General features: G+C 38.7%; 1 protein-coding gene across 2 annotated transcripts; it reads left to right on the top strand.

Annotated features, from left to right (window-relative positions):
• The first annotated feature begins 1,628 nt into the window (after nucleotides 1-1,628).
• MEOX1 (mesenchyme homeobox 1) lies at nucleotides 1,629-9,981 on the top strand. 2 transcript variants are annotated; one of them, XM_032985953.1, is made up of 3 exons: nucleotides 1,629-2,525; nucleotides 8,343-8,515; nucleotides 9,383-9,981. In XM_032985953.1, exons 1-3 carry the CDS (start codon nucleotides 2,075-2,077, stop codon nucleotides 9,503-9,505), a joined length of 747 nt encoding a protein of 248 aa, XP_032841844.1. In that variant the 5' UTR covers nucleotides 1,629-2,074; the 3' UTR covers nucleotides 9,506-9,981. The 2 variants fall into 2 exon arrangements, with proteins under 2 accessions (XP_032841844.1, XP_032841845.1); XM_032985954.1 differs by having other exon boundaries at nucleotides 8,343-8,627; nucleotides 9,383-9,470.
• Nucleotides 9,982-16,779: the final 6,798 nt, after the last annotated feature.

Below are 16,779 nucleotides of genomic sequence, written 5' to 3'. Positions count from 1 at the left end.
CCCTACAGAGAGACCTCTGCTCAGACCTCCTGGGGATTCCTGAATGAGAGCCTAAAGCTACCCCTGGCTGAAGTGAATACTAGGCTAACAGACAGTCCTCCCTTACCATCTATCCCCCCAGTATATGTGCAAAGAGATAATGTTTGCATAATTAGCTAGATCGCGTTATAGACTGAAAGTAGGGCTGAAAAACAACAGACCTAGGCTTGAATTCGGACAAACCCCTAATAACCTGTGTGACTGAAATGAGTGGGAGTTAGACATATGACAACACACAGAGAATGTAAGCGAAATACTTTGCATTGGCAAAAAGTTCTGGACCCTGACTTAGACCCTGCCAGGGCCTGGAACTTTTGCAGCATTCATAAGTTTGTTATAACCCGGCCTTCCAGAAAAAGAGCAGTCTGGGGGTTTTCCTCCTGCCAGTGAGAAGGAAATATGTTTTAGTATCTATTCTGTAGTACAACACAGCAACAGATTTAAATATTTAGGAGAGTTCTTACTAGAGAGTGAATTAGATATCAGATATTTGGTATTTTGAAAGAAAGTCAAGATTCAAGTGATAGAGCGGAATTCTGTGTTCTTGTTCAGAAAGATCTGGACTAAATCCACTTGATTTCTTTAAAAAGTCCAAGATCTAAGAACCAACAGATATATCAGGATAAGCACACCTTCCCCCCCCCCCATCCAATTCCTTAAAATATTACAATTCTGAATTATACAGAAGCCAAATAAAAGTATCACTTAAGTCTCTGTGAAAAATGAAGGCTCCTTGTCCATCTGCTGAATCTCTGTGTCTATAAGAGAACACAAAACCCATCACAAATGGTGAGAGAAGGGAAAAGAGGTACACAAAACATCTAGCAAGACTTGAGGGAATAAGTGTTGGAAATGGTTACAAGCAGATTATGGAAACAAGGAACACATGCACACATAAATTGTCATTAAAAACACGGAGAACAATCTTGAAAGAAGTTGCAGTAACCCTAGCACAGCAGGGTTTGGGGCATTCCCAGCTGCCACGCTTCTGTGAAAAAGGGATTGAGAACAGATTCCCTGCTAATGTCTTTTCAACTGTGATGGCTCTAGGGTCTAAGAATCTGCTTTCTGTTAGGAAAAACTATAAAACTTTCAACAAAAGATGAAAAACATGTCTTCCATTGGCCTAAAAGCAGGAGATTTCCTTGCAGGAAGGAGTGGCATGTTGAAAATTGCCTGGAAAGTAGACTACAGAAAAAAATAACTGCCACTGGCAGCAAACTCCAACTCTCAGCAATTACAAAGCTAACAAAACAAACCAACAAAAATCACTCAAAATCTAGCATGTGTGCACAAGCCAGGTTTAATACTTATTTTAAACTTAAGACTGGGTCTTAAATTATATATAATGAGTGAAGGCCTTTCTTACTTTTATTTCCCACTGTAGTTATCGAAATTTGGCATCTGTCGAAATCTGTGTTAGGGCTTTTTCCAAATTCAAGACTTGGGGAATTCTGTTAGTGCAATAAAAATAACTTCATAGTGTTACATGGAAACATTAAAGCCTTTTTTCTGTGCTGCTCTTTCCCTTTTAAAAAAAAAAAAAAATACAGACATTGTTTCTTTAAAAGCCCCCATCTGCAAATCCCATTAGATGTGCATATAAGGTTTCGGATGATTAATAGTTGCCTGCTTTGCTTTGGTTGGAGGGACTGAGTGTATGTATGTTAACCCCTCCCTCCCCTCTCTCACATTTCACTTCACAAACTTGTCACTCTCTCACCAGCACAGCATTTAAAAAGTATTTCGCTCATGTCCAGCACTTCACAAGGAAGCAAGCTTCAGGCCTTGAGAAGCACTTCAAGGCAATCACTGCATAGATTTGGCTACTGTTTTCCAGTCGGGACAATGAAGATGTTTAGAAGAGTCCCCAAAGTAACAAATTTACAACAGCATAAAACCCTCAAACAAACTGTTGTTTAGGACAGAATTCTGTTCTGTAAAATTTGGAATATTTTCCCTCTGCTCCTCTTCTGACTTTGAAGACTTGAGCTATAACCAGTCACGAACGGAGCGTGAACAGGATTGGAAGCAAATGGATCCCACCAGCAGCAGCTGTATGCGCAGTCCACAACCTTCTGCCCCACTTTGGGGGTGCTTGCGAAGCACCCATGCGGATATCACCACAGCTTCAGGGCTGAACCACTACCCACAAGCACCATTCTCTTTCCATCAAAAATCAGATTTTGCTACTTACTCCGATTTCTCAACCTCCTGCCTGGTGACTGCTCCCCATAGCTTCCCATGTGAGGAGCAGGCATTTGTGGAGCAGCACCCCTCTTTCCAACACTCTGACTGGCATTTTGCAGCAACTGAGGCCAGAAGACGACCAAATCCAGGATTGGCTTTGGGTTCTGGGGAGTCAGAAAGTAGCAGTTCAAACCCAGTGAGTGCGGCAGTGGGCATGAATGAAGATGATGAGGTACCAGGAAATACTACAAATGAGACTGAGAAAAAGTCGTCCAAAAGAAAAAAGGAAAACTCAGGTAGGTGATATGAAATCAGGGTCGTGGGATAGCACAGGCTACAGAATGTATATACCTGTAAGATTAGGAATTAAAAAATAAAACTAGTGAGAATCACATTTTGTAATTCTCGATTGAGGAAACTTATACAATAACAACACTGAAACTAAACGGCTTATTCTTTGATGACCTCTGGTGTTTGTATTTCAGTCCTGCAGATGTTGTTTACTGAACCAGGCATTTTACTCACCATCACAATGCACATTTGCTGTAACTAAACAGGAATCACATGGCACGTATACACTGAGCTGAAAGTCCTAGGCTGTGGAGTTATTTTTTGCATACCTGCCATTTGTCCAAGCGTAAGAGAAAGGCAGTCAAAGAGCAAAGATCCCTCATCTTGAGCTGCCTGTGCTAGTTGGAAATGTTATACTAGGATTTTGACATCTCAGTTTATTGTAAGAAGATCCAAAGTCTCCCTTTAGATATAAATTCTATTTGGCCTCACTCAATATTAAATGTTTTTACTTCAAAACAGGAGGCACTACAAGTTTTCCAATCAGCACCATGTCCAACAATGCAGAAAATGTAGATAGTTTTCATTGTGTCATCCTAGTTAGTAAAACACATTCTTTCTACAGTGCAATATTCAATAATTTCATAGTTATATAGCCTCTGGTTTGCCGCTGTCTCAAATTCAGATATGTGAAATATGCATAAAATTGTTTTCTCCTAAGGAATCTGTTAAAAATTAAGATGCTTATATGCATTCATTTGCTATAGTATTAATTTACAAGATACTGTGTGCTTTTCCCCACAGCACTGCTAAGAAATGGGGAATATTTTCCAATATTCCCATTTTACAGGTAGAGAACACAGTGGTAAAAATATTTATTTATTTATTTATTTGTGTTTAGGTTTTACAGGCTGGCTACAGAATAGCCACCTCTAATCCAACTTTCATTTATCTGTTTTGGAATTTAAACAACCCTCTTGTATTTGTGCTCTGTCACACAATTAGTCCTAATCTCTGATCTCTTCCCTGTCAGAGAACACAGAAGATAATATTCCAAACCTCTTTATTCCCAGAATCTAATTTACTCCCCTCAATTATCTGTTTTATTTTTCTTTAGAAACCCAGCTTTGTAAGATTTAAGTTCATTTCTATTGAAAAAAGAATGTTTGGGGCAAAAATCTCCCCAAAACTCAAATGCAAAGAAGCTTTTTAAAAAAATTAAAAGTGGACAATGCTTTTATAAAAACATTTGCTAGTCATAGGTAAACAGAAGATTTCAGTATACTCAGATTAGAGGGATATCCTTATTCTTTAAGAGACTGATTCTAAAGCACATCACCCTGTTTTAAGTAGAAGACAAATGTTCTTTCTATTCTCTATTACCAGCACCCTTGACATTTTCTTTTCATACTTGCTGCTGTCCCATGTACTTTTCCTTACAGGGGAGCTGGAAGATAGATAGGGTATTTCCTACCTTCTAGCAACTGTTGCTGTCTGTAGAAGTCATTACTCTAGCGAATAATGGAAACATCCCAAAGGGGGTTCTCCATGGCTTTTAATTTCACTCCCTTCTGTGTTTACCAGACAGCAGATAGAATTATTTTATATCCCTTCTGCAAGCTTTTCCTTCTTTCTGTCCCCAGACGAAATAAAAAAAGTGAGGGGAAACTCCATGAGCAATTTCATTGTGATTTCCTTCACTTCTACGGCAGTTCCAGAAATGCAGCTGGACATAGCACATACTGATTGTTTATTCTAAGTGGAACATAAATCTTTTGCCACCTCTTCAGAATTTTCCTTGACTTCTTTAGAAAAACCTAGGTACTCAGAGCCTTCTCATCAGAGATTGGGCTAGAAAACACATTGAAATCACTTGAAGGGAAAACCTACAAAATAAACTATTTTCTTTTAGTTGGTGCTACATCTACCAAAATTTTTTACCTGAACCGCAATATAGATACAACATTACCATGATTTGTACTACTGTGTGCAAAACCCTCTGGTTCTTGTGAAGACCCTAGTTATTACAAGGTACACAGTGAAGATCTTGGAACATAGCTCTTTGCAGAGTATTCTGAGAAAAGTCTAAAATAAACATATTTCTCAGACAGAGAAGCAGAATAATGTAAAAATAATAAAAAATAATGAATGAAATTAAAATAATATTAAAATAAAAATAATAAAAATAATTTTAAAAGTTAAAAGCTTGTCAATCTTTAAAACTTTCTTTGAAGCACAGGTATATTAAAAACATTTAAAGAATGGCTTTACTATGGCAATAACAACAGTGGCATCTACTACATGTGCTCAGAAATAAATATGCACACAACCTTTCCTTCTACTACACTTTAGTTATTTAGATGCCATATTCAGTCTTGACTTCACAGGCTCACCAAATGACCTGAAGTTGTCCTAGTGTTAGCTTTCACAGCTGCCGTTGCTGTCCATCCACAAGCCACAGCCATTAACATTTTCAAATAAAATTTCAACATGGTTTGTCTGATCTGTCCTAAATTGTACCTGCATTATTATGCACTTGAAGTCCCCAGATCTCCAATAGTAGTAATATAACACATAATACAATTCACAGATTTATTTTATGTGAATGAAACAATACAGAATGCTAGTGAGGTTGCGGTAGAACAGAGAACGTGGTAACAGTGCGTACTCCCTTAACAACATTAGACATACAATGTCCTTGACTGAAGAATTCTGGAAAACTTTGTATTATGATGTGTAGAGCTGATCTGAATTCCCACCTACCAAATTTTGTCAGTCTTGTCACTAACTGTAAAGATTTTCTAAGCTTGCAATTCACATTTACAGTCATGGTGGCATAAAAAGCAGTAGATGAGAGTAGATAGCAGCAGATAACCTGAGACGGACTAAAAAGCAAAGCACAGAGAAGTCCCTGATCAGTTTAAAGTGGTTTGAGTGCAGAACATCATGTGTCATAGCCCTCTGTACACACCCTCCACTGAGCGTCATTCCATGAGGTGTACATTGAAGTAACTTTTGGATACTTTATCATCAGCTGCCAAATCAATCCACTGTTTATGAGGTTACCTTACTCAGACAAGCTTCCTGATACCTTTTAGAATTTTGTGTTCCATAACAGCAAAATCTATCAGTGTCTTACTACTTGATTTAACCATTTAGAACAAACACCGCCTCAAAGTCTTTAGTATGGGGAAAAATATTAACATTGTGTAGAGCTTCATATTTTTATTTTACTTTCTTCTACTTAGGGAAAAATTGCAGATATCTGCAGTACTTTGTAGAATAATAAACACCAGGTGCATTGATCTGGGCTATGGATCACCACAAATATCTAATAAGCAGGTAGGATCCTCCACATTCAGGCATTAGCAATCCACATACTTCTGTGTTTAAGCTGCTCTCTGAGCAATACAAATACCCTCTGTGATGCCAAAATCCTGTATCTGCACAGTGCAGAGTCCTTTTGCCTTTCTCTAAAGTATTGTTTTCTGGCTATTTTTAGTAGACCAGTTCAACCCAGTGAGGCAAAGTGAGTACTATTTCACAAGACTAGATTCTGATTCAGTTTTTTTGGTTTGGGTTTTTTTGGGTTGTTTTTTGTTTGGTTGGTTGGTTGGTTTTTTTAAGAAAAAAAAAAAAAAAAAACCAAAACAAAACAAACCAAACCAAACTGTCAGTACAGTATGAAAATCTTTCCAAACTGATTTGTCCTTTTGCACAATGTTTGACATTTCCCACATTCTGTTGTCAAAACTCTGAAGCAACTAGGCTTAATTTCCACTTTTGGAATATCACAAAACCTCCAGCCATGAATAACCATATGTCTCTTTACAACCACCATGTGGCATGCAGCCTGGATGACAGAACGTGAGCTACACCTCCTGCTCTGTTCTCAGAAATACTTAGTTATTTAAAAATCCTAACTTTTTTTTTATTATTATTTTGAGATAAAAATTGGTGAAATTGCCCCTTCGAAAGGATGTCTTTCACACAAGGGTAAGTGCTGAGCTCACATCTATATTCAGGTTGCATTAGCTATGTTTATCCCAGGTTCATTCGACAGAGGTGGCTTTAGTTTCTGTGTTATTGGCATCGGCGAGTTGCTTTACCCCTCCACATGCTTCCTAGGGGAGCAGAGACCCAGGGGGAAGCTCTTGAGACCAAGGTTCCCAGAAGCTGGTGGCAAAGTTCCCAGCAGGGAGTCCACACTTCAAATCCTGCTTCCCCCCCACTCTCTGAAAAGTCGCATTTGTTAGCCTTTGGGAAACGTGTGATGGTGTGTTTGTTCAGTAAGAGATGAGAATGAAGGGGATTGTACGATGACAGGCAAAAACATAGGGAGAAACTTCTGGGATTTTGTTTTCATACTTTACCCAACTTTCGGGGAATTTCTGAAGTAGCAAGAACAATGTTGATGCAAACAAGACTAATTTCCTTTAAATGGAGAGCAGTACAGCTGCAACATGCGATACACTAGTCCCTGCATATTATCACTGACAGGAACTATGTTCGCTATGTCTATTTCTGATGGCCAGAGCTAAGATCAGGTCAGTCATGAAGACTACAGTCACACCTGACAAATTTTTCCAGCTTTATTACTTTGACAACCAAAGGGACATCTAGAAGATGATGCTGCATGTTGTGCTCATTGTTACCATTTTGTGTATCATTTTTCCATAGAAATACTATGCTAGAACAGACAGAACTTCATTTCACACTGGTTACACACAAAAATTAAGTAATTAGTCCCCAACATAACAAATAAACCTACTAGCATCTTCAGTTCAAAGAATCTAGCCAACCACAGGAAGAAGAGGGGAGAAAGAGCCAAGGAACTTGTAAAACAGACTCCCTGAAAGATTGGCAGTTTGGGCTTTGCTCTCTGAAACAAGTGCATTTTCCTTTGCATCATTTGGAGATTCTTCATAGGCACCAGTTTTAAAAACACAGGAAAAATAATAAAAAAAAGGGGAAAAAATAGATTGCCACAGTCTGAGGCAAAGTCAGTTTGTGCTTGCTTTCCAGCATAGTTTGTGCAGCATCCCTTTGGCTATGGCTTGAAATTTGTCTTTGAAATATGACTCTCAACCACATTGCAGCCAAGTGTACAAATAGCAAAAAGGCTTTTCAGGGCAGCACAGTGACAAGGACGATACTGAGACCAATCATGTATACAGATAACAGATCTCCTTGTAGTTTTCATTTAGCAAGGATTAGAAGCAGCTCAAAGTCTGCAGTATCGTGTGCCAATTGAAAGAACACTGGTTCTCTGGTGTTGCTTGTTTTACCACGTTCCTCCCCACATCCCTGCCCTCCAATATTTCCAGGCCATATGCTATCTTAGGGTGCTCACCTTATGCCCTGCACCAGAGGTGTCACCATGCACTCATAATATATAACACATCATACACACAAAGTGCTAGCTTTGCTGCCTGTTGCTGGGTAGATCAGGGGAAAGTGATAATATGTATATAAGGAATGAAAGTAAAGATGTCAGGAAAGAAATTATTTCAGTGCAATGGTAGCAAGGAATGAGAGCTTCTTTCCCATAGCTGCTCATCTCTGACCTTGCAGACCCAGGCCTGCACTTCTGCAGTTTTGACAACACACCCTTTCCTGACTCTGAGCTGTCCCACCTTTGTCCCCTGGAACCCAAGACTGACAACAGTGATCAGTCATGCTGAGCTTGAGGGGGCATAACACAAATTTCTTAAAACTTCCACTGAGTGCTTCAATTAGCAGTTTATATCAGACCTCTGCAATACACATGTTCACACAAATCAATGTAACTGCAAATTACACAACGTGTTCTTGCCTCTTAGAAAACCAGAACTCAAGCAACAAGGCAGAAACAAGCAGCAAATCACGGAAGGAAAGGACAGCTTTTACAAAGGAGCAGCTACGGGAGCTGGAAGCTGAATTTTCCCACCATAACTACTTGACAAGACTCAGGAGATATGAAATAGCTGTGAACCTGGATCTCACCGAGAGACAAGTACTTCCTGAATTCCTGCCTCCCCAGCTTCTTCTTCCTCCCCCACAACTTCTCCCTAAAGCTAAAAACCAGATATGTTACTCAAGGGTGTAACTTTTGCAATGGCACAGAGGTATTTTAATACAAAGCTTCCACATTATTTTAAAACACATTTGTTACAAATTTCTGTAAGTAGCTAATAAATGTAATTTTGTTTATCTAAACTGAAGACATATCTGAGAATAACTGACATCTACTGATCTGGTTTTTGTGTTTACCACCACTCACTGACATATCAGTAAGTACCAAGGCTTACAGATGGAATATGAATATCACTTTAGACTGTGATTACCAGAAAAATATTAGAATGATATATGTTTTATAAATGCATTCTTCCGGGGCCAGGTAGTATTTTGAGGTGATAAGGAAAGACAAAAATGCTTCCACAGAGAGAGTTATTTCTGTTCTCTCATTGTGATCTCAGTCAGGGCTTCCTTATCAAAGTGTAGTGGACAATAGAAGAATTGCTTAATTAAGTGAAGCAAATTAGGATTCCTGAAGCATTAGATTGGATGGACTAGATGTTAAAAGACATTAGATGCACTGTGCCCATTGGATTGACATGCTTAGTTGACATAAAGGCAGATTCTAGGCAAAGCACTCATACTACCTTTGCGGGTCTCAGAAAAACATCTGCCTGTAACAGTTTAGAAAAAATTGCTCCTGCCTTTGTTAGAGAGATGAATTATTTAAACTTGTGAGGTTCCTTTCATATTTTCTTCTAGTATTCCACAAAACATCTGTCTATCAATACACACATATATGCGTAGGTCTGTTTATACAGCTCAGATTGAGAAAATAAGTAATTATTTCCTTTTTATCACCCAGGTCAAAGTATGGTTCCAAAACAGAAGGATGAAGTGGAAACGTGTTAAAGGTGGGCAGCCAGTGTCCCCACATGAACACGATACAGAAGATGTAGACTCTGCTGCCTCTCCCAGCTCTGACTAATCCTTGGAACAACTGAAGAGGAGTATGGAGAAAGTAATTGATCAGAAAGTGGACGCAACACTACTCCAAGTCAGCTGCGCCATGAGATGATCCTGCTTGCAAAACCCATAGCCCCAAGTCTGTAAAAGGTGTCTGATGCTTTAGGTTACAGAGGCAATTAAAGAAAACAGGGGGGAAAAGCCAAAGGAGGGCATGACTTTGCTTTTTGTCTGAATGAATTTAACTCTCTCTGGAATCATCTTGCTATCGCAGATGTGTCTTCAGAATAAAAGTTAACTAACATTGAATATAAAACAGAAGTAATGTTATCTAGTTTCTCAAACACTGAAAATACAGGTTGTCAGTCCGCAAGTGATAATGCAACTGTATTCTCATCCAACCTTTCCCTGGTCACATCCATTCCTTCTGCATTTGGACTTGACAAGTCACAATTTCCTTGTGCTTTACTTTCAGATAAATAAATACTTTGATAGTCACTGATTTTTCTTGCAATATGAATTGAACACCTGCATGTCTAGGTAGTAAGATTACAAAATAAAAATTTGAGTCCAAAACTATTTACACAGGATTCTACTTACCAGTTTCAGAAGAGATGGCTTTCACATTGATAGTCCAAGAAGACATGTGCCTTGCTGATTGTAGCAATTTGCAGAGGGAGATTTCTTCCAAGCTTACTGTAAATCCTGCAATTAAATTGCTAGATCTAAATTTCAAATATTTTTTTCAAAGCAGTCATTACCAAATGTCACAGCAGGTAGAGTAGAGGTTAAGCCCCTCAACACAATAGCTATCACTATTTTGTTTTCAACATTTAAATCTACTTTAAATAAAGGAAAACTATTCTTCAGTGCTGCATTTCTTTTGGATTTATGGAACCTCTCTGGAAATCCACAGTTTTCTGTGAATTCAGGATTGCCAGGAGAAGCAGAAAACAATGCTTTCTGGAGTGATTTAACTGAGTTTACTGTCTACAAATTCTTGTTTCATTTTCATTGGAGACAAGACTTTCCTCCAAATAAGCAAGTACATATGTAAAATTACATAGAAAAGCATCTGTTAATACAGGTATTATGTGGATTTACACTCATTACTTACCGTCTTTTAAATCAGTATCTGGATTTATGAAAACTACAGTTAAGTGACCAACTTAGCCCTTTTTGCAGATTTCTCATTAAATTGTTATTTTTTTGTGGAAAAATAATTTTTAGTGTTTATAACTAATTAAATATTTCATACAAATTAATAGTATCTGTGCTTTTCTAACCATGTAAACATATTGTGCCTCTGATCAGCTCTGCCTTTGGCAGGGTTTGAGGACACCAAGAAACTTTACTAGCAATGTTTAAAGCCACTAAAGCCGACACAGCCAACTGTCCATACTTCTAATATAAATAACACATAAAAGAAGCTTTCCAATACAGAATCATAAACTGTTATAGCACCACCAGAAGTCTTAAGAACACTGCCACCTGAAATTATCCTCCCTTTCAGCAGTAGCTTGTAGTATATAGAATTATGAAGTTTTAGAAAAGCATAGTGACTGTTTCCACTTCTTCCGTCTTTTTATTTAATGTACTAATGCTATATTTTAAACAAAATTTTACACTAGCATATCACATTATGACTATTGATAATATTGAAACTTTGGTTTAAATATTTGACAAGTAACCATTATTTGCAGCTGTGGCACATTATCTCCCTTTCATCTTACTCTGATACACTGTTATTAGGGTTTAATTTGGACTGCAGGTATGCTAGATAAAAAGTTGCATATCTGGATGATATGTTTGTAAAGTTATCTGTGGTTATTCCACTTGTAAAAGACCTCAAAATAGATAAATATCAACTTTTTGGGGGGAACAGAGATGTTGTATTCTTCTCAAAGAGATGATTACTGTGTCTACTAAGAAAAAACTTCCACTACATTCCTTCTTTAACACTTCCAAGCTCTATTTGACAGATGAAAAATCAAACAGTGTAGAGTATATATTTGTGAAAAAAACAATTAAAACTAAAGAATTATTTTTAAAAATAAATTATTTAAAAACAAAGAAACTTGAGAAGTGAAAAACTATACAAAGCATTTTCAACTTCAAACTAAACCCACTAGATGGAATGGAGAAAGAAGAATCCCTCATTAAAAAGAGAGTCATTAAATCTATTACGTATTTGACAAATTGAAGACTGAGAGTTCTTTCAGTGTTCCATGGCAACAATGAAATATCAGGTGTTTCATGATGTTTATGCACAGGGAAACAAGGGCCTTGCTTTGCAGGACATTCCTTACTAGCTTGAGGAACAAAGTGCCTTCAAGCCAGATCTCCGCAGCAGCAGCTGCTTGCCACTCACCGAGCAGTAGGATAAGGGAGCTTGCTGTTTCACTGTAAGGGTTCCTACGCCATACTACTTGCAGCATGCCTACAACTCTTACCTCCTATGAACAAAAGAAAACACACACACCAAAAAAAAAAAAAAAAAAAAGAAGAATACTGCATCACTGATCTTTCACAGGGCCCCTGCACAAACTATGTTGTGATCACAGCATGGATGCAAACATATGTAAATCCTGTGAGCGTATTCACAGAGGGATATTCCCATTACTTCTCAGACCAGCTAGACAGATGTTCAGCAAGCACTGTTACCCCTGAAGAGTCCACCTATCTCTCTGAAAAAAAACCCATGCACTTTGTCACCATAAGCTTAAATGAATGCTGCATTTAATGCAATTTATTATTTAATAAATAATCGGTTAAAATAGCTAGAAGCATGCATGTCCTCTCTCTGAGCTATATCTACCCACGTCTCTTTGGATCTTTATGGTAAGGAAACACTACCCTCAGTTTCCTCCCAAGACATTTGTTTGTGAATGGTACGATATTTCGACGGGAGATCTTGCTGACAGGAAGTTATGGCCGGATTCCAGTTACTCCAGCAGCAATAAGCTGAGGTGTACTATGACAGAGCACTATTATTTGGGTTACTAACCTCACATTAATAATAGGTTAATAACCTCACTATTCAGGTTACATAAAACTATTTGGGTAAAAAAATTGCCTATGCACAGATAAGAAGCTACAGTTTACTGTAACTTTAAGAGCAGAAAATGTCTATGCCTCTGCTTAAACCTTGGTGCCTTCTGATTAAGCCTCTGACTACACTCACTAGTTTAGCTCTTGGCAAACACTGAAGAAAGCTGTTTTTGTCAAGAACTCTGGTGCTAACTCAGACATCCTACCCTCCTCTCCAGGGAAAACAAAACAACATGAGGTAGTTCTTTGTTACTCATTTCCTTGTAAACAATTAAGCCAATTACACCCTCTACATAACCTCACTGCCTCTGTTGCTGTTAGAAGGTTTGCAAGCTTGCAGAAGCAGCTTGTGATGAAAATTTTCAGGCTCTCGGCTACCATCATAAACCAAAATCAGCTCCTCACCCAAAAAGAAGGCTAATAAATCTTCCCTTTCAAGACAGCTGTCAGTGGTAGTATATTGCAACCTAATTCACTTAAAAGCTAGTAAATGGGATCTCAGTCCATACCCATAATTACAGCTCCTAAACAGTTCTTGCTCTGTCTTTTAAGAAATAGGTATGAGTCACCTGTGAGATTATTTTACACTTAGGCAGTTTCTGCATGAAACCATCTGCTTATGCTAAGACTTCAGTGTTTTGTGAAGGAACATTTCACATCAAAGCATTTGACCCCTGAACCTCTGGTGCCACGAATCTTTCAGGCAAAGTCTGTTGTCTGGGAGCAAAATCTCTGACCTGTAATTATTTTTTGCAGAAATACACATCAGGCTTTATTCTCCTCACAGAAAGGAAGTAAACTACCTGGGGATGTCTGACAATGCTTCCCATGCCTGATTCTCAGTAAATAATCTGAGCACACAATCACCCACATAATATCGGAAAGGTCTGGCAGGTCTTCCTCAGGAAGCACATGCAGACAGAGAAGCAAGACTTTCTGCTCATATAAGGCCAGTGCAAATGGCCCACAGGGAAAGGGAATATCTGTATAAACACAAAAATATGTGCTGTAACCCTCTATACATGTAACCCTCTGCTGCCTCTTCTAAATACAGAAAGAGAACCACTTTCCTTAGAGTCACAGATTTTATGGACATTTTATCTTCCTAGCCAGATGCCAACATAGCATAGGCGCTAATTTGTTTTACGTAGTTTCTGTATCCCATGTTGTTAGCCCTCAGTTTCTCTGCATCTCTCTACAGCATTAAGCTAGTGACTTTTCCAGTCAATGGAACTACTTGGGCAAGTTAAAAATAACGCAAAGGTGACTAAGAAAGCATGTACGCATGTGTGTACATTTGATGAAGTCTTACACAGATCCACAACCCCACTAGAAAACCATTAGATGGTCCATAACTTCAAAGAATCACTGATTTTCAATGTCAACTACACCATCACTACCTCCACCTTCTCCAGCTAAATCAGTTTAGTAGAGATTAGGAAGCTTAGCAGCAATGGCATGATTTTAGAAGATGCCGGTACTATGAATTCCTGATCTAGTTTTCTAGATGTTGTCTAATAACATTGCATGGTTTTTCATTGAGTAAACTGCAGATATAGACCTCTGCAATGAGCTCTCTAATTCATATGTGAATAAATATTTACTCATTTGGGGTTTTTTAATGATGTCTTCTATGTTATATGGTTCAAAGGACACAGACAAAGGTCATTCCAGCAAAATACAGGATTCCTTATTATTCACTCTTGACAAATTCCCTTGAGAAATGGTATTGGATTTTGTACTTTGAGACAATAAGGGGAAAAATAAAAATTAATTTTAAAAAAAAAAAAAAAAGGAAAGTAAAAGGAAAGAAAAATAAAGAGAAAAGTCCTGCGGTACAGACAGATGAATCCATGGTATTGTTGTGGTTTGAGCCTACCCAGCAGCTAAACGCCCCGCAGCCGCTCACCCACCCTCCCCCCACTTGGGACTGGGGAGGGAATCGGAGAGGCAAAGGGAGACTCGCGGGTTGAGATAAAAACAGTTTAATAACAGTGACAGAACAATACGCTGACAGCAGTATCAACAGGTAATGTACCATACAGCCGCTCACCTCCCACCGACCCCCGCCTGCTCCCGGCCGGCGATCCCAAACACACAGGCCCCACAGCCACACTCCCAGGAAGTGGCAGCCCCTCCCCACCCACTCCTGCCTTTATATAGTGAGCGCAGTGTCACATGACCTGGACTATCGGCCAATCGGGGCCCAGCCCTCCAGCTGTGCTCCCCCCGCCCCCACGCACAGGTGAGGGCACTGGGCCCTGGGGAGCCCCGGGGGTCTCAGGGGGCTGCAGCTCCTCCCGCTGCCCGACCAACGGGAGCTCTAGGCCAGCCCCAACCAGGACAGGTATTTAGTTCAATGTCCAGTTAAGGTAGAAGGGAAGCACTCTAGGGTTGCTAGTTTTATTATTGGTACTACATTGCAAGGACAAGACTTTAAATCAGTCATTTTTTTGCCTGGATTACACTTGGGAGAAAGTCTCTAGCTATTGCCTGGAGTTAGATGGTGCTTATTCAGGAGCTACTTTTCTGGAAATCTGAATATATGAATTAATAAAGAAGGTTGCCAAAGATACAACAAAAATATAAAAGCTAATGATTTCAAATGTCCTGGTTATTTTTATTTATCTATTTTGGTAATTTTTGAGGTCAAAATGTTTTCAGACATTACAGCTGTCTCATGGAGATGACACTATACACCATCCAGTCAAGTGCTTCAGTGAAATTTTACAACAATAATCATTAGTAATAATACAATAGATATGAAGCTAGTAACAGTTAACTCTCAATATAGCTGAATGTGCACAGCTATGAAATTATTATACTATTAAATTTGTAGAAGTTTTCGTGCTGGCTTTCTCTGTTAACCCTCCAAGTGTTTTTTTTCAGAGCTGAACAATAAAGGTTGTTTTTAAACATCTAAGACAAGCTTATGTTCAGAATATCTGTTTCAAAGGAAAATATCACTTCCTTAGAAATACAAGTATAATGAAGATTGCACAGAAACAGCCTGGAGAAAGTAACACCTCAGAGTGGAAAAACATTCTGGCATATTTCCTCTGCATGTATGTCTTACCAGACCGTTACTATTATCAATTAAATGCAAGGAAATGATTTGTAGAAAAAACCTACTACATCTTAAATCCAGAGACAAAAACGGGATTTTAAATATGTGCCAAAGTGCTGCTGTGCTTGGCTATATACCATCCATCTCATGCCAAACCAGATGTCTGCAAGGCCTTACACTGTCATGTCAGGAACTCCAGCAGTAACAAAATGCTCTTCCCCTCTTTTGCTTTCCTGCAGCACAGACCTCTCATGAGAGAATACTGTCTATGTTGCAGGGTAAACCAGATTCTTCTATTTACAGTCTAGTTTAGTACTGGAGCAAGCAGAAATCCAGCAATAATGAAGGACAGGTAATCTTCAAGAATGGGAAACAGGGTAGATGACCAATTGGAACATATTTTCAGTGGTTTCATGATAGCAAATTCGCAGTAATAATTTTGTTTCTTTTTTTTTCGCTAGAACACATATCATTACCAAAGCTCTTCCAGGCCCTGAGAGCAACCTGTCCCATGTGAAGAGATACTCAGCAATCACTACCTCTAAGGGATTGTGGAAAATTATCTGGTCCATGAAACAAGCATGGTATCACCAGAGCTTAAAGAAGTGAGAGATTGCTATTTTGGAAACATTTTTATTAATTTCTGAACAGAACAGGGTTTTGGAGGAGCTGTCTGGCAGTTTTATGTCAGCAGACCCATGACAAGGCTAGGGAAGAGGTTTGCGCTTTGAAGAATTTCATCTCCTATTGCTTTGGCCTTTACTGCAGGGTAAATTCTCTCCCCAGTTATTTTCTGCCATTACAGGGTTTAAACACCTTGCACATAACACTAGAAGTAGCAAAGTACCAGCCAGTGACTGACAATGTATTTTGTCATCTTTGTTCATCTTGTTTTTTTCCCCAAACAACGATAATTGTGACTGACAGATCACAAACATCTCATGCCATTTTAAACAACACTCTCCAAATAGTGAGTGTGTTTACTCAAATAGCCCTATAGTGGACAAGTGCATCTACAGTTTCCTAGGCAAGACCCTTGGAGCTTGAAGAAGAAAAGGTCCACTGTACTTTCTATGCACTTCATTTTAGAACTAGTCTTTCCAAGATAATCTTAAAATTGCTGGTATGACTAGTGTGATTTTTATAATCCATGAACTGGCACACTGTTGGGGAATTTC

This window comes from Tyto alba, unplaced genomic scaffold (assembly GCF_018691265.1).
Source record: "Tyto alba isolate M040663 unplaced genomic scaffold, T.alba_DEE_v4.0 Super-Scaffold_12, whole genome shotgun sequence".
Classification (NCBI taxonomy): Eukaryota; Metazoa; Chordata; class Aves; order Strigiformes; family Tytonidae; genus Tyto; species Tyto alba.
This window is presented reverse-complemented; position numbering and strand designations above follow the sequence as displayed.

Bases quoted from the DNA above. Each gene is read 5' to 3' on its own strand.
- MEOX1 (XM_032985953.1), top strand. From the start codon at position 2,075: ATGGATCCCACCAGCAGCAGCTGTATGCGCAGTCCACAACCTTCTGCC. The intron at 2,526-8,342 runs GTAGGTGATATG...CTTGCCTCTTAG, and splicing joins AAGAAAAAAGGAAAACTCAG to AAAACCAGAACTCAAGCAAC. The intron at 8,516-9,382 runs GTACTTCCTGAA...TTTATCACCCAG, and splicing joins TGGATCTCACCGAGAGACAA to GTCAAAGTATGGTTCCAAAA.